We start from the raw sequence: 20915 nt of genomic DNA, 5'->3' as shown, positions 1-20915 counted from the left end.
AAAACAGCTTATAATAGTCCTGATAATCAGAGTTCCTGCATATAAAAACAACAAGTGCCTTGCCGTTTTAAAAAATTAGCACATTATACAACGTTTACATACTTCAGAGGAAATAAAGATCTTGTGACACTGTTCTGAGGAATCTAATCTTTATATTTATAAAAATTGAAGGCCTAATTTTGCAAATACAACTTTCAAGCTGTATGAGCAAATTTAACTTACATGAAAGGCACAGGATGACATCACGTTGAAGAACGTATCTGTAAATTTCATAAAATCTAGTCACAAGTCACTAGAAACTTCATAAGGAATCTCAGAACGGTTTTTTAACATGATGTTCTGATTCAAACTTAGAACTGCAGAGTCTTTATATCACAAATACAAATTGAAGTAAGAGTGAAGAGAGTTTCCTATTTGAATGGTACCTGCTTTATGCAGTGTTGGTTACTGAATACTCAGAGCAGATAATTAAAATTTTAACTTGAATTGTTTTCAATTTTCAACAGCTCATTTACTATATCTTTTAGTTTGTAAAAAACATATTTTCACGTTACTACAATTTTAAAGAGTCAATCATTGAAAGAGATTTTAAAGTAAAGTCCTGCTCTATTAGCTTCCTACATTGGAATACAAGAATACAGGAAGTGCTTTCAACAGAAAGTTACATAGTTCTACAGTACAACCTGTCTAGAAGACTTGCAAGGGACCAGTCCAGTGACTTGGTCTCTTTGGATCAGGCAAAAGCAGAGGCAATTGAAGAAATGAGCTTTTTTTTTTTTTTAAGTTAACACATAAAAAAATTTCTTTATGAAAATGAATACTTGCACTCAGATTTAGTGCTATTGAGAAGAACTGAGGCACCACGAAACTAAGTGCACAAAGGGAAAATATCTGAAATAAAACAGTTTTCAATGTGACTGAAACCCTTCACCATTAGGTACAACTTATGACAGAGTTGGAGAACTGCCTTCTCATATTAAGGAACATTACACATACCTGGGAGGAGCCAGTCAAAATATGTTTTGTAGATAATATGTAGGGTGATGCTAAAATTGTGTTGCAACTAAAAATTCTGATTTTCAAAATCATTTATCATTTTGATTTTCCATGAAATTACTGGCTCTCTTGCTAAAGCAAAATTAACTTCAAACTAAAACGATGTTCTTAAAGCTCTGGAGGATTGTTAGTTTAACAAAGATGGTAAGAGTTTCTCATTTTCCCATACAAGCTCTACTAGAGACACATCTTTTCTTCATTTACGACAGTATTAGATGTTCCTTCCACAGAATTTAAAGCATTTTGATGGAATGTTAAAGATGGTTCTTCAAAGAATAACTCTTCTAAATAGTGACTAGGTAAAAACAGTAATGTTGTGGTCAGAAATAACGCTGTCTTCAACTGTATTTGCTCATTTATCCTAGTCATCATGACTCTAACAACGCATGCCATCTACATACTTGCTGTCCTTTTGACTCTTTCATTTCGGTCCAGTGATTGAGTTCCTCTTCTCCAGAGCTGTTCAGACCTAAAGAAATCCAGCCTATCATCTCTTTTCTTTTCATGCTGCGTTTGTTATACACAGACAGTATGAGTGTCACATCAGAGAGCTGAAATAGGGCCACTTGAAAGACAAAAGTTTCCTTGTAAACTGGATTTGGCTGCCCTCTGCGGATGGATGTCTTGCATTTGGACATCTCTTGACCCATGGAATTCAGTAGAGTTAATTTAACATATGTATCTACAGAGAAAAACAACAACATACCACAAACATCATCTGAAACAAACTCAAAACATCTTTCTTGTGACACTTGCTGAGAAGATTAAATATTATTACTTTATAAGGATATGGTGTATACCATGTTCGGTGAAAATTCAACTAATTCCATTTTGATGTAGATGACTAGAAAATCTGACAAGTACAGAGAATGCTAAGTAGGTATAAAATCTTTTGGGGGTAATAATATCTTAACCTAGCTATTTCTACATTATAGTTAGAATTTAAAGGTATACCTCATAATCCTTCCTCTCCCCTTCCAGCCCCATCCTTGACCTCCCACTACCCGCCCTGCCCACCCCCACCCATTTGGCTTCACTAAGCAGGACATCATAGCATTAATAAACACTTAGCAAGCTCAATTAGCCACAACACTGTAAAGCATTCCATTGTGTTTTCAGAGAGTAAGAATAAACAAACAAACAGAAATGAAGGCAAATGGTAAGGAGGAAAAGAGGAAGACAAGAATGCAAAGATGACATCAAAACAGCTTAGGATGAAATGTCAAAAAAATCTCTGCATGGATGTGGTTTTTAAATATGTTTTAAAAACATTTAAGGGCCAAAATGAAGCCAAATGCACTAAGGGTTCAAAGTTTAGCAAATCTAGTAAAACTTTCTCGTGGTTTCATGCAACAGTACATTTAATGTGCTTTTTGGATAGTTAAAAAAAAATACTGTAAGATTCCTTTTTGGCAAAATTTAATATGAACTTTTAAAAAATGGTATCTTAACTATTTTCATGAATTATAAAAAAAATTAATGTGATGTTTAGTGTACAAAGTGAAACATAACAGTTCATTGCCTGATTAGCTTGGGAGATAAACCCTATTTTCAAACAACTGTGTTTTCAAGTTCTTTAGACTCATGCAAATGATCTTCAGCATGTAGATCCATCATGTGTACTTCATATCAAAATTTCAATTAATTTCAATGAAAATTGCAATATTTCTCATGAAATAGCTATTTCTATTATAGGAATCAAATATAACAAAATGATAAAAACTTTAATTTAAAAAATTTTGCTAATTTTATACATACTCTGAATACCATCATCCATAATCAGAGATAAATTCTAAGTTAGTTTTATTTAAAGTACCACAGATAAAAAATGTGCATTTTTTTTGGAAATCAACATGGTGGACAGCTTCACTGCTGGCAAGTTTTAGGGTATTTTGTTTTTGCATGAAAAGACAACATCCAATTAGCCTCTACAGGAACTCACCTCGGATTATATAAACCTGTCCACCTATCAAGTGTTTTAGACAACAGAACAGTCCATCTGACAACAGGGGGTGGAAGGCAGTAAAAGAAATAATGACCAGATGTCAATTGTTGGGTGAAAGAGGGTCAAAGGTTAGAGTTAAAGAGGAAACACTGTTCACTGGAGTGGAAGAACACAAAACTTTAGCATTTTAATTCAGGTAGAGGGTTGAACAAAGGGTTTGTTGGGTAAATTTCATGGAATGAGAATTTTTAAGGTCATTGTGTAATCTTAAACAAAAATTACACTGCTTTAAAGGGAGACATCTTTATAATGATATCCTCTTGGTCTAAAGCACATTGAACATAGAATCATGCAAATTATCAGACCATAAAAGACTGAATAAAAGTCATTGTAAGATCATTATTATTATTTTGCTGAATTTTTAAGTTTATCCATGCGATATTTAACATCCAAACACTTTTATTCCTCCCAATGTAATATAAAATTAAATTATGCAAAATAAAACAGAACTATCAAAATATTTGTTCTTGAATGTTGCCACTGTTTCTTTGGATAAAAGCTGGATTAGTCAGTCAATAACACAGTTCAAAGCTTAGAACCTATGTATATATGAAGGGTCACAATCTTATATAATACACACAATAGACAAACTGATAAAACTGTCTCATATTTTACTTTATATAAATACTCCACTTCACATAATAAATTTGAATGTTGACTTATATTTACCAACTAGCTACCTCCCAGCTAATACCATTAACCATCCTAATACTGAAGATCTAATTCTTACAGAATGGAAATTGCTATAACGTTCTCTTTAACCTGAACGATCACTCTCTGTTGTGGATGCAAATCTCTCTTAACCTGTTTATTATCCACCCCTGCCTCCACCCGCCTTCCCCTTTATTTTAGTTCTGGTTACTATTTCTGCTTCTATCGGAGTGGGTTCAGCGAGGGCAGAAAGGCAAATCAAATCTATCACTTTCGCATTCCAAGTCAAAGATCGGTCAAAAATTAAACTATTAGCTAAAGTTGGAAAGGCAAACTAAGAGCCTGTGGCTAAATGTAACCCCAAATAATATTATCTGCTACACTGTTCAAAAATTTTGTATCTGAATGTCTTAAGGCAGGTTGTGCACGCTTGTATTTGTCACAGTCCTCACCATGTTACTTATCTTTCATCTACAAATTCTGCTCATTTAAGTTTCTTTCCAGGCCACTTGAGTTTGCATTCCTAGCGTGAATTAATGAAGATAACAAGAATCATACTCCCAAAGCTGTTTAGTAATTGCTTCTTTCTTCCCTCTGAAATTTTCCTTCTCAAAGGAAAACCAAATTTGGGCAAATCAAATATATTTTTATGATTCTTCACTGTGATTGGAAAAAGAATTTTAGGACATTTAGAAGTAATGTTAATTCAAGGGTAGAAAAAGTTTCCTGTTCTTCACTAATTATTTAATACTTGGAGTAAAACATTGCTTTAAGCCAGTCCGTGAGAAATCTTTAAACAAATTTAAGGTAGCTATTATTATTCAAGATTACCTTACAAATTTTTAGTTTAGAGCATTAATAGCTTTCATTTTAGAGAAGTATGAAGAGGCTGCTACTTTCTCAGTTTATTTCTACAGATAACAATTTTGGAGGTATACTAGGTGACAGTTTCTCTGTGCATAACCCACCCCCGGCCCCATGAGCTGGGAGAGAGGAGAGCGAAGAGGGAAACTGGCACGTAGACAGGACAGAGGGGTGTCTAGCTTTCCCTTCCCAGCACGAAGCATAAGGATCAGACTATTCCTTATTCTATCCGTCCTGGTAAGAGCGAAGCACATTCCATTAAAGAACACACTGCTGGCAGCACTGATTCATCATTTTAAAGGAGGAAAAACATGAAGAAACAGTTTCTTCTTAAATTATTAGGGGAGAAAAGGAGGAAAAATACAGAAGTATATTCATTGGTTCCTAGTACTGCATGCAGACAGAAAACACAACATCAATCTTCAGTTAACAACAATGGCTGTACACGTTCCTGATCATATTTGTGGAGTATTATTAACTTAAAAAAAAAAACCCTGTAACTTTTTCTGGCATTAGAAGATAATGGCTAAGACAGGGCTAATTTATTCTGCAGACGCTGAAAAATTTAAAGTCTTGTCACCTTACAATTAATATTCTGAATTTCAAATTTTTCTACTTCCCAAATGACTGGAAATAGAAAACATGAAACAGATTAGCTGATGATCACACCACCATTGATTGGTTAGGACTAAATGAAGCCCCTAACGCTGTGAATCCCCTAAGCACAGAAAACATTAGAATTAAAAAATGTTTTTTTTTCACTCACTGGGTGGCCTGTTTGCTGCCAAGTTTTTGAAGTGGCTGCCTTTTATCACCTCTGCTGATAGTCGTCCCGTTGTGGCATTATAAAGCAGGCCCACGAGAATTTCTGGGACCGAGCCGTGTTCAAGAGACTGGCAGGAGGATGTACTTCCACTACAGGACATTTCTGACACGCTCATTTGGGAGTCACAGCCCTGTAATCAAAAATGAAATCTTTATAGTATTTTGTAAGAAAGATATATTAAGAGAGACATTGTTAATGTCCTGTTTATTGGAATTAGGTAGGTAAATCATAATAAAGACAAGAGTTGCAAGCAAAATTCCCAAAACACTGGATTAGAAATGTTGTTCTTAGCATATTTTAGTTCCTGGATCTCTTTTCATTATACAGCAGTTAAAGGAATGATAGCAGATGAGAAGGTATCATAAATTCTTGCATGTCTGTATACAAATCATAGAAGATAAATTTCTTAAACTCATAGTTGTTAATGAACTATCTCCTGAATGTAAAAAACAGTTTAATGATTTATTGACCTTAAAAGACTGACACAGATTTAGACTCAATTACATTAAATATAAACGTCTTAACTGTGCTTTTAAAGACGAAAATTGGCACACTTTGATTAAATAAACAACACAAAACTATCTGCTGCTTATAAATCAATGTGTAAAAACACTGAGCTACAGAAAGTCGAAAACAAAAGTCTGGGAAGACATTTACCCTACAAATAATAACCAAGCAGAAGCTGGTTATAGCTACATTAGCTTCAGCCAAGGTTAGCTTTAAGGCCATTACTAGAGATGAAGAGGTACACTCAGTAATGATAAAACTGGATTCACATTTACCAGGAAGATAAAATCATTCAAAATTTGCATGCACTTAATAACATGGGCTCAAAATATAGAAAGCAAAAACTGCCAGAACAAGAAAGAGAAATAGGTAAATTCACAACCAGAGGGGACTTCAGCACACTTCTTTCAGTAACTGACCAAACAAGTAGACAAATAAATACCATAAGGATGTAGAAGATTTGAGTATCACAGTAAGTAAAACTGACCTAATGGCAAAACAGAGAACATCATATTCTAAAACTACAGAATATACATTTTCTAAAGCATGCAATGGATTTATTACAAAAATATTAAAAAAAAGAATTTCAAAAATAAATTTCAAATGATAATCACTTAGAATATTTTTTAAAATCAGCTAGAAATCAAAACAACCTCCTACTGAAGAAAGAAATCCCTATAAATTTGGAAATTAAGGATACAAATATAAATAATCCATGGGTAACTAAACAATAATGAAAATAAGTTACTTGAAAAGACTAATAAAAATAAATGTTGGACAGTCTAATTAAGAAAAAAGAGAAGGCACAAATAAAGAAAAAAATCAGAATGAAATGAGACACAACTACATACTTTATAGACTATGAAAAGATAAAAAAAAATGAGTAAGAACAGCTTTCTTTCAACAAATTTGAAATTCTGATGAAATGGACATATTCCTTGGAAACTACAACTAACCAAAATGGACACAAGAATAAAATATATGAACAGTCTTATTGAATAAATTGAATTTGTGCTTAAAAACCTTTCCAAAACAAACAAGCTGAAAATAAAACTAAACATTTTAGCTGGATGGCTTCAATAGTGAATTCTAATTAATAATTCTAGTCTTCAGCAAACTCTTTCAGATAAAGAGGAAACACTCCCCAGTTTCCTGTAAAAATCTAGCAAAACCTTAAAACCAAAACTTGACAAGGACAGTGTAAAAAAAATTACAGGATTTTCTCATTTATAAATTTAGATTCAAAACTCCAAATAAATAATGAGCAAACCAAATCTAGCAACATGTAACATCATCCTTAATAATTTTTTTTAATGTTCCTCTTTGAAATTGTAGATGTGACAATGATGCCAACTATTACCATTTCTAGTCAGCACTGTAGTGGAGATCCCACACAGTGAACATCCTAGCCTTACTAAAGACAATAAAATGAAATAAAAGGTATCATGATTTGGAAGGGGAAGAGAGAAAACTGCCCTTATGTGCAGACTTATGTACACATGAAATGTGAACAAGTCCACAGGTGTATTACAGTTGCAAACAAAGGTAAAATTTTAAAATCCATACATTGTTATATACCAGCAACTAATCTGAAAATAAAACTTATTTAAAAACAGTATTTATTAGACCATAAAAAATAAAATACCTAGGAATAAATGTACAAATGATATACAAGACCTCTATACTACTGAGAGAAATTTAAAAGTGCTAAATAGATATACTATGTCAATGAATTAGAAGGTTCAATTTTGCAGTATTCTCTCCAAGTTGATTTATAGATTAAATGCAATCATAATCAAAATCTCAACAGGATTCTTTGTGGAAATGGGCAAGCTAATTCTAAAACGTAAGAGGTACGTACATATAATGGAATATCATTTAACCTTAAAAAAGAAGGAAACCCTGGCACCTGTGACAACATGGATGAACCTGGAAGACATTATGCTAAGTGAAATAAGCCAGTCACGGACAAATACTGTGTGATTCTATTTATCTGAGATATCTACAGCAGTCACAGTCATAGAAGCAGAGAGTAGAACAGGGGTTGCTAGCTGCTGAGGGAGGGGGAAATGGAGAGTTGATGTTTAACAGGTATCAAGTTTCAGCTGTGCAGGATGATTAAGTTCTATGGGTCTGCTGTACAACATAGCAGTTAACAATATGTATACCATGTGACCCAGTAATCCTGCTCCTGGGCATATATCCAGAAGGACCCCTACTTCAAAAAGACACCTGTACTCCAAGGTTCATAGCAGCATTATTTACAATAGCCAAGACATGGAAACAGCCTAAATGTCCATCGACAGATGACTGGATAAAGAAGATATGGTATATTTATACAATGGAATACTATTCAGTCTTAAAAACCGACAACATAACGCCATTTGCAGCAACATGGATGCTCCTGGAGAATGTCATTCTAAGTGAAGTAAGCCAGAAAGAGAAAGAAAAATACCATATGAGATCTCTCATATATGGAATCTAAAAAAAAAAAAAAAAAAGAACATGAATACAAAATAGAAACAGACTCATAGACATAGAATACAAACTTGTGGTTGCCAGGGGGAGGAGGATGGGAAGAGACAGACTGGGAGTTCGAAATTTGTAGATACTGACAGGCATATGTAGAATAGATAAACAAGATTATACTGTATAGCACAGGGAAATATACACAAGATCTTGTGGTAGCTCACAGCGAAAAAGAATGCGACAATGAATATAAGTATGTTCATGTATAACTGAAAACTTGTGCTCTACACTGGAAATTGATACAACATTGTAAACTGACTATAATTCAATAAAAAAACAAAAAACAACATGTGTTGTACACCTGAAGATTTGTTGAAGGTTAGATACCATGTTAAATGTTCTTACCACAACAAAAATAATAAAAAAAAAATACAAATAGGGGGCTCTGCTCTACCGAGCATCAAAATTTGTAATAAAGCTACATTATTTAAGACAATGTGACAAAAACAATGTATAAGAGACTATTAAATAGAAAACTCACAAATTAACCTATGCATAATAGACACTTAATTTATAACAAAGGTGGAACTACAAAGCAGTGTGGAAAGGAAAATCTTTTTAATAGATAGTGAGAGGACAACCAGCTATTCACACAGAAATAAATGAAAACTAACCTTACCTTAAAACATACTAAAAGTTTATTCTGGCCCTAAATATAAAAGGTGAAATAATAACTCTATACATTAAACTGGAGACTATATTCATGATCTTAAGGTAGGGGAAGACTTCCTAAAGAAGACACAAAAGCATTAATCATAAAGTTAAAGTTTAGTGAATCTGACAACATTAAAATTAAGAATTTCTGACATTCAACAGAGACTCTTAGGATGGTGAAAAGGCAAACCACCGGGGGAAGAAGAGGTCTGAAACACAAATAGTTCATAATTGGCTCAAATCCAAAATATGTAAAGAATACCTATAAATCAATAAGAAAAAGAAAACATTATAAAAGCTCTTGACAGACACCTGGATCATCACTTTCACAAAAGAATAGCCAATAAATATATGAAATGATGCTCAACTTCATTAGTAATCAAGGAAAAGGAAATTAAGACCATGAGGTAACACTACAAAACAAACAGATGAGATAAAACAACAGTGTGGTGAGGACACAGAGCAACGGAAGTCTCGTATTTCAATGGTTGTACTGTCAAGTGATGCAGTTTTAAAACATTTAACAAAACACATATCACAAGGCCTGTCAATTCTGTCTGTCTGTCTATCCATCCATCCATCAGAAAAATGTGCAATGTTTACCAAGAGACATATAAAAGAGTGTCTTTAGAAGCATTACTTATAATGGTCCCAAAGAATAGAATGTATAAACAATTTGTGATGAGCTCATATGATATAGCAACTATACTGTACATACAGTATATATACATTATACAGCAATGAAATTAATTATAACTACCTTTACAAACATGTTTTGAGTGAAAACTTTGAACCTGAAAGGATACTTGGCTGTATGGCTCCATTTACGTAAATTTCAACAACAAAAAAACCAAAAGAAAGACCAGGCAAAACTAAACCATAGTATTTGAGATGCATGAATAGGTCATAAAACTATAAAGAAAGCAAGAAAGTGATTAATATAAAAAACAAAATTGTGGTTAACTCTAGGGGTGCAGAGAGAAGGAATAGTGGCTGAGAAGGACATGGGGGTGTCTAGGGCTATGGTGATGTTTTATTTCTTGACCTGGATGGCAGTCACATGGGTTGTACATTTCCATTTTTTCACCTTATCTACGATGTGTTGGGTTTCACAAGAAAAAATTTAATGAAAGAATTACATGACATAAGGATGCAATACATACAAATTAACAATGATAAAAATATTTAAGACTTTCTTTGAACATTCCTAAAGGGATTCACTCCATGAGTTTAAAAAAAAAGGACTATGATACTATTTTCTGTAACAAATTTTCAGATTAAAAAATTTTAGATTTAAATTTTTTGATTAAAAAAATTCCAAAGATGTCTTATACAAATCTTCAAGTTTGAATCTACAGTTGGCTACACAAGTGATCAAGGAGAATTAATACATACGTGGGGGCTGAATTAACACACTGTACTTAAATTCAGAGGGATAAAATCTCATATTTTCATATCTAACTCTAAACCACAAAGTTTCAGAAAGCCAAAAGGAAGATAGATGCATCTTATATTCCTAAATCATGAGTACACAAAACACACAGTTTGGTATGTTTTCATGACAGTTGGAGGAGAAAACATAATTTTAGTAAGTTTCAATTAGGATATATCATCACTTATGAAAATAGTGTCAAAAACATGCTCAAGCACATTTGGTGCATTTGCTACATTAGGCTATTATACTAGCAGCATCTGTTAGAGTATTGTGAAATACATTTTTCATAGTATAGTATTTTTCATATTAACCTGTCAGATAATAAGATGTGAATCTAGCATTTTCTTATCAACACAGAGGTCATATTGTCAATTTTGTGCAACAAAGTGATATCCCAAAGAAGTCCTGGAAAAAAATCTTTCTTGCTCCTCAGGAAAACAGCTGACTTCTCTGCCCGTTTTACTGCTGCAAAAAATGTCCTTGTCTCCAAGCCCAACCAAAAAAAAGCAAAAGTGATAAGATCCTTGGTGATCACATTCCATTTTAGTAAGCTCTGCTGAAATATAGTAGTGTTTAACAGAAAAAAAAATTGTCTGAAAGAGTTCATTCTAAATTTATGCCTCAGAAAAAGTGCTAATCTCATGGCCTTTCCATTGCCATCAGTCTCACTGCGTATCCAAGGCTGGCATAGGTGTGGCAGTCCAGGGTGATCACTGAGTACAAAGAAAGCAGTGTAGAGTAACACATAGCATACCGCAGTAAAGACAAATTAACTACAGGTACTACATACTCAAGTGGCATCTCTCCTCCGACTATTCCTCAGGGCATGCGGTTCCATTCAGTGTGTTTTCAGGAATCTCTATCTACTCAAGCTGCAGACCCCATCATTAATTTATAACTGAGGCTTGCCTAGGTGGCAGTAACTGCAGGTGATTAACCCAAAGTCCAACAAATCCCAATCATAATTAGGTCTACTTAAAGGAATCAACCCACAGGCTCCCCAAAGTGTTACTTCTTCCCATCTAACATAATATTTTATTTCTTTTTAATACTTCTCTTTCCTCCTGAGTCCTCTGCCCTGGGGTGAAGGATTATAAGCAATTCTGGGAAAGTTGAAAAAAATGTATTTTTCAGAAAAATGAGGGAACTCTATTTAATGTTTACCATAAGCAGAATTAGTGCTTAATTAAGACAGCCATAACGTGTCCTTAATGGTGTTAATAGGTTAAAATCGGGTAGGAACATGCAAATATAGAGAGAAAAATGTAAGATTAAAAATACAACAGAACGCCTATGAAGTAAATGTACTGGGCTTTTTGTTAATACTAGACTGACTCCACCTTACTTGTAACCACTTAACACTCAACATTTTTAAGGTAAAACTGCTGAATGCTACAATGATGGTACAATACAAAGGTTACTATAAATTTGAATATTTTCTGTTGAATATATTTTTATTGTGGCTGGAAGATATTTTCTGGGTTTTAATGTAATTTACACATAAAATGCTTCCATTACACTTTTCTGAAAATGGTTGATGAGGGCGCAGAGGGTGCTGAAGTGTAAGCAGAGGAAAGTCACCTGCTGCAGTGCTGGTGAGTTTCACCCACGGTAGCAGAGCTCCCTCCTCAGGGCTCTTTCCTAGCCCCAGGGCACTGGACACTGATCAGACTAGGTAAGCAGGAGATAACCAGAGGCAGCTTCACGAAGGAGAAAGCAAGACAGCTTAACTGTTCTTCCACTTCTACTCTGTCTCCAACCCAGCGTAAAGGAGGACCATTCTGTATTCTGGTAGAGCCAGAAACACCAAATGACTCTAAAGAAGAACTTACTGGGATGAGCAGGGGACGGGTGGGCAGTTTAAATTTCAGAGTGGGGTCGGACTCAGGATACTTTTGGCTGCAAGTGACAGACAATGGCTACCGGCAGGGATGAAGTGGCCCTCGCAGGCAGGGTCTGCCCCAAAGCAACAGGGTACAGAGATCCACTAAGAAAAAATTGATGTCTACTACAGAGCGCATTCGACAGAGTTGTCTGCCCTGCTCTCTTCCCTTTGGCCTTCATTAAGAAGCTGGTGATGTTGCTGCCATTATGCCAACTGTGACGACTTCCATTGGTCTCTACTGGGTTTGCTGTGAGATCATTAGCCTTGCAAAAGCCAAGGAGGAGGAAAAGATGGTTCAGTTAAAGGGAATGTCATTATACTTACAGAACACAGTTCAGATATTCAGGTTGGGCACTGAAGAATAGAAAATGAAGTAAAAATTCTCTTTCAGACAGAAAGTTTTTTCATATTAACCTTGAAAACTTAACATACTGATAAGATAAGGTTTTAAGATACAAGGAAAATTAACTGTTAAATAAATAAAAACAAAATCTTCTATATTACCAATATTTGAGTACACCATCATGTAGAAGTGGTCATAAAAAGTCGTGCTCTGATCAAAATCTCCATATGTATATATAGGTGGGGGTGTGTGTGTGTGTTTGTGTATACACACATACACATATATACACACACATATTACTTTGCTGCATTCAATATGAGCATGTTTAATTTGGTGTTTTTGCATATATGCTTATGAGATTGGCTTATCAAGTTTAAATTTTTTCTCATGCTCTCCAACAACTGCTATGCTATATAAACTATTTCAGAGGATGAAAAGGAAAAGTACCCAAATTCTTTTTTGAGACTTGTATAATTTTGACACACTAAGTAGACAAAAAGAATGTAAGAAAATTATAAACCAATCTCACTTATAAACATACATCAGAAATCCCAAATTAAACTGAACTGAGCAAAGAAATGCGTGCGCACACACACACATACATATATATTTCATCAAATAGGTATTATTCCAGGAGAGTTACTTTGTTCATTGAAGTTGGGTAAAACTTGCCTTTGAAACTCAACCATCTTTTTTCCCCCTTTCTTTCTTTTATGAGAATCTTTTTGACTACCAATTGAATTTCTTAATGGTAATAAGTCTTTCCACGTTTTCTATTATTTCTCAATCACATTTTAGAAATTTATATTTTCAATAAAATTGCTCATTTCATCTAAGTTTTCAAATTTGGTTTTCTACGGTCATTCTCTTTACGATTTTGAAATTTCCACTGAATTCATTATTATGTCCTCCTTTTCATTTAACATGTTTTTCTTTCCTGATCGGTATCTCCAGAGGTTTATCTATTTTATTAACAATTTAATAAACTGTTTTTCTTTGATTAATTTCTCCTTGTTTTCTTTTTCTCACTTCCTGTATTGAAGAATGTTTAACTCATCAATTTATATTCTTATCTCCTTACAAATATACTTAAGGCTACACATTTCCCTGTAATAATTATAACTGTACCCCGTAAGTTTAAGTGTTCTCATTTTGTTTGATTCTAAATATTTCTAATTTTCATTACGTTTTCTTCCTGACTCTGAATTAACTTAGTGAGTTTTTTGTTTGTTTAGCTGAATATACAGACTTGAGGGGTGGGAGCGCTAGGATAACTGCCTCTTTTACCTCACTTCTTACTACTCTGCTCATCATGGAGTTCCAGCTAAATGTGCCTCCTTGCTATTTCTTGAAGACAACACACACACTCTGGGCTCTAGGGACTGGCTGTTCCATCTGCTTGCAATGTTCTTTCTCCAGATATGCAAATGACTAACTCTTCATCTCTTTCAAGTCTTTGCCCATGTTATATTCTCAATGACTTCTTATTGAAATTACACCTCCTTTTCCATTAGCATTCTTTTTCTTGGAGGGGGGAGGGCAGGGAGGAGGTAATTAGGTTCATTTATTTATTTTTAGAGGGGGTGCTGGGGATTGAACCCAGCACCTTATGCATGCTCAAAACACTTGAGCTATACCCTCCCCCCCACAACTAGCATTCTTGAGTCTGTTCACCCTGCTTCTTTTTCCCCCATAATACTTATAACCTTCTCATATACTATATACTTATTATATTTATTATGTTTATTGTATCTCAAGTCTCCCCTCCCCTCTAATGAATTAAATTCCATGCAGGTCAAAATTTCTTCCTTTCATTAATGTACACCAAATAACTAGAGCAATGTCCAGCGTGTAGTATGTGTGCCACAGTTACCTGTTGAATGAATTTCTAATTTCATTCCAATGTGGTCAAGGAATGGAGTTTACAGGATAATGATTCCTTGATATTTGTGGAGACTTCCTTTGTGGCCTGGCATATGGCTGACATTTCTAACTGTTACACATATGCTTACATTTATTAAGTAGAGGCCCCACGTGAAATCAAACTTGTTAAGTGTTACTCAAATCTTCCATATCTTTGCTATTATTTTCTGCCCGATCTACCTCTGCTTTTTTAGATTTTCTTCGTATTTAGTAGTCTCTTGGCTCACCATCATTTCTGACATCTTATTTCTTCCTTTTGAATTCAGTGTTCTTATACAAGTATATGCTTTAGTAATTATTCCAGCAATGATCTATGAGTGCTAAACTCCTTTGTCTTTGCCTGAAAATATCTGGAGTTTACCCTCTTCCTCAGCGATAATTTAAGCGGCCATAATATCCTTAAGTTGGTGGTTTATTTGCCTCGGCACCTTACAGGTATTGTACCACTACCTTTTGGTACTTAGGGCTGTGGAGAAGCCTTCTGTTAGATAAAGTGTTCCCTTATATTTTCTCTGTGGTTACTTTTATCATTTTGTCTTTGGTGTTTCATCCGATCACTGTAATTTTTAGAGGGATGGATTCATTTTGGATAATCCTGCTTAGCACCTGATGACCTGTGTATTTCAAATGTTGCCTCTCAGTTTTTCTAGTCTCTCATTCTGGAATTTTCATAAGAAAACATACATAACATTTTCATTCCACCCTTCATTCTCCTTACCCTCCTATTCATATTTTTCACTGATTCTATTTTTAATGACTCTATTTTTCATTCTAGAAGTTCCATATGGTCATTATTTAAATCTGCCTCTTGCCATATTGTCTTGTTCTTTCCTTGTGGTTCCTGTTACTTCTTTTAGCTCTTTATCCATTTAGAGCACATGCATTTTATAACCTTTTTCACAGTGTTCTATTAGTTCACGTCCTAGAGGTGCCAACACATCTGACTTTTGGGTCTGCTGATTGTTATTCGTGGTGGATCATTTCTTTCTGTTTATATTCTTTTTTTAATGTGAGTTCATCTTCAAGGGGGATTATTTCTTCTGTGAGAATTCTGTATCACCTAGGTTTGGCTACCTGAACAAAATAGGATGTTATTTAAGGAAAGAACTAAGGAGTACCGGGGACAGTATTCTGGTAGAAAACCAGCAGTATCCACTACACCCTCGTATCTAATATTTATATTCTTAGTTTGGATTTAGTAATTTTTAGAAATACTCCTATTTATATCATAATCCTGATTTAATTTATTTGTGACCAGACTCAGGCTACTTGCAAAAAAAAGTAATTAACAGACCAAATGCTGTTTTATCTTACTGAAGGAAATAGAACAGAATAGAAACAAGTAGTTTTGGAAACTCAGCAGTGTAAGAGTTTATTGAATGGCTGTTCTGCATAAACCACTGTACTAGCGGAGAGATGAACTGATTTTAAGGCAGACTATGATAAAACGCCTTCATAGTTTATGGGAGAATGTAGGTAGGTGTGATAAACTTTGGGTATCAGAAACTATATTCCTGAGAAGTAGGCCCTAAAAGGATTTCAATAGGCATAGGGAACACAGGGAAGGGCACTTCAGACACAGTGGGAACTAAGGCCCCACAGTGGACAGCACATTGGTAAATAAACTGATCTGGCACAGCTGATGTATGTGGGAGAGGGGTGGAAGAGGCAGCTAGAAAATAAGGCTGAAACCAAAATTTACTCCCCTCGCTAGGTGAACATGTCTATCAGGTACTATACTGCACTGTAACCACTGCTCTGTCTGTCTTTCCTACTAGACTAAGTCCGTTGAGGGCAGAATCTTTGTTTTATTCATCTTTTTATGTCCCCAAATTAGTCTAGTACCTCTCAGTCAGCAAGCAATTAATAAAGACAGTTGAATGAAGAGAGTAAGTTGTGAAAAACATGAAAGGTGGGGGTGAGAAGACTGGACCTGTTCTACAAGCAGCGGAGAGAAAGAGAGGTACTGTGAACTGGGAGCAAATCTCACATCCACGTCTCAGAAAGGTAACATGAGACCAAACACGCGGCATGACGGAGTGCTTGGGCAGAGGTCACACCTTCCTGTGTTGTGCTGGTGACAGGTAAGTCTCCCCTGAGACAGTGCTCATAGTCTGTCTCTGTATACCTTCTATATCTAAAGCAAAAAATTGCAGTATTTTACCCTGCAGCAAAACATAGACTTAAAATATCTGGTTCATTTTAACTATAATCTATCTTCTTACTGATGTATCGTATGTCTGCAAATGCTTTCTTCCTCTAAGATATCTGAGTCACTGGGAACATGTATTGCTAAGGGAGTCCAGACTCTGCAACCCAGGAATGTCCTCACATATGCACCTGGGGGAGTCTTGAGCTTTTTAAAGTTGATCACTAAGCTTAGACTGCTAGGATCACAGTTATTCCTATGCAGGTCAGTGTGTCCCAAATGTGTTAAAGGTTCCCTTTAAATAATTAATTTTAAATGAGATGGTTTGAATCTGTGTTTTTTAATAGAAATAGATATATATTTTTTTACTATTAAAAAATGAAGTAGAATGACAATTAGAAAATAATAGCCCCAAATTATTACAAAACACCTAAGTTTTAGATTATACTCTGTTATCCACAGGCTACTGGTTTCCTAACTGTGGTTAGTGGAATCTGTTGAATTTCTTTTTTAAAATATATTTTTAACTATTTAAAAACTAAAATAATAGCAATACATGCACATAAATGAATATGAAAATAGGTGATACAGTGTACTGGCAAGGAAAGCAAACCTTGGAGTCAGACTACCGTAAGCCTGTCACTTATGGAATGTGACTTCAGCGAGGTACTTAGCATCTCTATGCTTTCGTTTCTCTATATAAAAATGTGGAATAAGCATCTACTTTCTTAGTAGTTATACCAACTGTTAACATATTAGAGGGCACCAGTGCATTTACTTGTATTGGACGTTTAGTTTTGTATCTTGGACTAAAGATTCACCTGCCTTTTCTGTTTACTGAGAAGTATTTGGAGACTGCAGAGCAAGCTGTTTAAAAAGAGTTACCATTTGCAACCCTTATCTGTGTGAATCAGATTTATCTTTTTATTGTGCAACATTTTAAAAAGAAATAAATTGGGCTGAATTTCAGAGCTGAAGTAAGACTAAAATGTATTATCAACAATTGTATAGGGGGTGGGTATAGCTCAATGGCACAGTGCATGGCTGGCATGTGTGAGGTCCTGGGTTCAGTACTCAGTTCCCCCATTAAAAAAACAAAAGCATAACTGTAGGTATCTGTTCTTTGGAGTAAGACAGTTGGGTTTATAAGTAAACTCTGATATTTTGCCATCTGTATGACCTTGGGCATGTCTTAAAACTTCCTTGAAATTCAATTTCCCTATCTATAAAAGGAAGATAGAAATAGTAGTATCTCAAACACTTTATTCTAAATTTTTTGCTCATCAAAACAGCTCCATTACGTTCAGCGTTTGATGTTATAAATCAATAAAAGGTAAGATTTCTGTTAGTAAAATGTCAGTTTTGTCTGCTTTATATACTTGGGTTACCAATAATATTTCATTTGAAATAAAGAATGTGAATGCTTGAAAAACCATGTACCACATTGCCTTTATACCCTTCTGTTTCTGAATAGTCCATTCAAGTGACCAAATTTTAAACACTGTAAGACTGTGCTGCCCCCTGCTGACCCAGTTTCTCTAATATATTTTGAATCTGCCGAAAAGCTAAAACTTAACACTTCAGTATTATATAGTTAACTAACCGTGCAGTAGGCGGGAAGACTATAATAATGCAGATGGTGAAATACTGAATGTAGTTTTAAATAATTTATGAAATCTGTCAAGATACCTAACTACAAACAATCTGCTAGTGGGAACAAACAAACATCATAAGGTTCTCCCTCCCAACTGTGTAATACTGAACAAATTTAGATACCCCATTCCAAATAGCCGCTACAATTGCTATTGTTTGAAGTGCTGCTGACACCTTGGGGAAAATTAGCTAAATACGTACATTTTGGCTTCAATTAAATCTTCAGTTATTATTTCCCTGATTCTTTCACTGCATTAATGGCAATGTGCTCTTTCTTTGCCTACATTACAGCAGCACTTGTATTTTGGTTAGCTGTGATGCACAAAAATTATACTTTCCACGCCAGAAACCTTAGGCATTTTCTGTCTTTAATCTCACATATCCAACCAGACACATCTAGGTGGTTTTTCCTCTAGAAATTGGTTCGTTCTTACTATAAAACTTCTCTAAGAGAGTCGTATCACCTAGTAGTGCAAAGAATACTTGACAAAAAATCAAAAGAGCTAAGAGCAATGCTATCTGTTGCCAGCTCTAAGACTTTGGGTAACTTACCTACTGAGAGCCTCATTTCTCTCCATTATAAAATAGAGATTCTTGTTCATGGCCTGTCCAGTTATAAGGTTACATGAGTTAACATGTGGTAAGTGTTCTGAAAAGAGATCACTATAGGACAAATTTATTTCTATAATTCAACAGCATCTCAGTTAGCTTTCCCTCATTCTTATTCTTCCTGTACACCATCATCTATGCACTCTGCCATGAGTGTATGGAGGGAGACACAGGGGGACAGCAGGCAAAGGAGAAGTCTCCTATGTTCAATTAGGTCATCCTCCTGGTTCAAAGTCTGTTACTTAATTTTGATTCTCTGAAAGTTTGGCCTCGCAGCTCTCTCCTGATAATGCCCTTAGATTTTACTTAATTGGATGATCATTTTGAGTCTGCTTACCGCACTCTGTGTTACCCACCTCCATGCCAGGGGAAAGACATGAGACACTAGTAAACTAGATGTCTACAAAATTAGCTTTGATGGTGACATACTTCTACTCAAAAATACTTGAGGGCAGAATGGTGAAGTGAAACCTCGAGCTATAATTCATATCACCAGGTTTTCAAAATTAAAAATGAATACCAAAAAGTCAAATAACTCAACCAAAAAATGGGCAGAAGGCCTGAATAAGCATTTTTCCAAAGAAGACGCACAGATGGCTAACAGGCACAAGAAAAGATGCTCAAACACTGCCAATTATTACTGCAAATCAAAATAACGAGCTATCACCTCGCACCTGTCAGAATGGCTATCTCAGAAAGTCTACAAATAACAAATGTTGGAGAGGATGTAGAGCATAGGGAACCCTTGTACACTGTTGGTAGGAACAAAAATTGGTGCAGCCCCTATGGAAAATGGTAGGGGGGTTCCACAAAGCACTATATGATCCAACAACTCTGCTCCTGAAAAAAATGAAAACACTAATTTGAAAAGATACATATAACCCAACATTCATAGCAGCACTATTTAGAATAGCTAAGATGTGGAAGCAACTCAAGGGCCCATCAACAGATGATTGGATTAAGAAGATGTGATATATATATATATGTGATATATATATATTCGATGGAATATTACTCAGCCATAAAGAATGAAATACTGCCATTTGCAGCAATGTGGATGAACCTAGAAAATATTATGCTTAGTGAAATAAGACAGAGAAAGACAAATACTGTATATCACTTATATGTGGAATCTAAAAAAACAGTACAAATGAATACATATGCAAAACAGAAACAGACTCACAGATATGGAAAACAAATTTGTGGTTACCAAAGGGGAGGGGGAAGAAAGGAGGAACAAATTAGGGGAATGCAATTAACAGATAAATAATAAATAAAATAAATAAAATGGATAAGTAACAAGGATATACTGTACAGAAAAGGGAATCACAGCCATTATCCTATAAAAACCTATCAAAGAATATAGTCTGCAAAAAATACTGCATCACTATGCTATACACCTGAAACTAATATAATATCATAAATCAACGATTCTTCAGTTAAAAAAAGAGAAAATGGACTAGGACTTGAGATTCTGAACTCACTATTGTTAGTCCCAAAGTTATTTCTTACTAATGAGTCTAAACCCTCTGTGCTAATTTTCAAGAATCTCTATAACTTGGCTTCATCCTAATATTCCATATTATGCTTTTTTCTTCCATAGTTTATAAGAGCAATGAGGTCCCCAAATTTCTGCTGAGGAAGAATGGAGAAAGCCATCTTTGGAAAAGCACTGGTGGGATGGTGATGGGGATGCTGGTGGGGGAGTATCAAGAGCTTATCAGGAAAGTGAACACAGGAGCTGGAGGTTATGTCCTGTGCATTTTCCTCTCAAACGTGGGGCTCACACCCTCTTCCATGAGAGTTCCCATTATTAGTTGAGGGGG

General features: G+C 35.0%; 1 protein-coding gene across 1 annotated transcript in view; it reads right to left on the bottom strand.

Annotated features, from left to right (window-relative positions):
- Nucleotides 1-765: 765 nt before the first annotated feature.
- SYT14 (synaptotagmin 14) overlaps nt 766-20915 on the bottom strand; it is a 102533-nt gene continuing 82383 nt past the window's right edge. Inside the window, exons 5-6 of the mRNA XM_072948244.1 lie at nt 5343-5532; nt 766-1738 (exon numbers count right to left, since the gene is read on the bottom strand). Of these exons, the coding sequence (XP_072804345.1) occupies nt 1425-1738; nt 5343-5532 (504 nt within the window). The 3' untranslated portion in view covers nt 766-1424. The remainder of the gene's footprint in view (nt 1739-5342; nt 5533-20915) is intronic.

Source organism: Vicugna pacos, chromosome 23, assembly GCF_048564905.1.
Source record: "Vicugna pacos chromosome 23, VicPac4, whole genome shotgun sequence".
Lineage (NCBI taxonomy): Eukaryota > Metazoa > Chordata > Mammalia > Artiodactyla > Camelidae > Vicugna > Vicugna pacos.
Note: the sequence above shows the minus strand (reverse complement) of the source record. Positions and strands in the feature narration are given on the sequence as shown.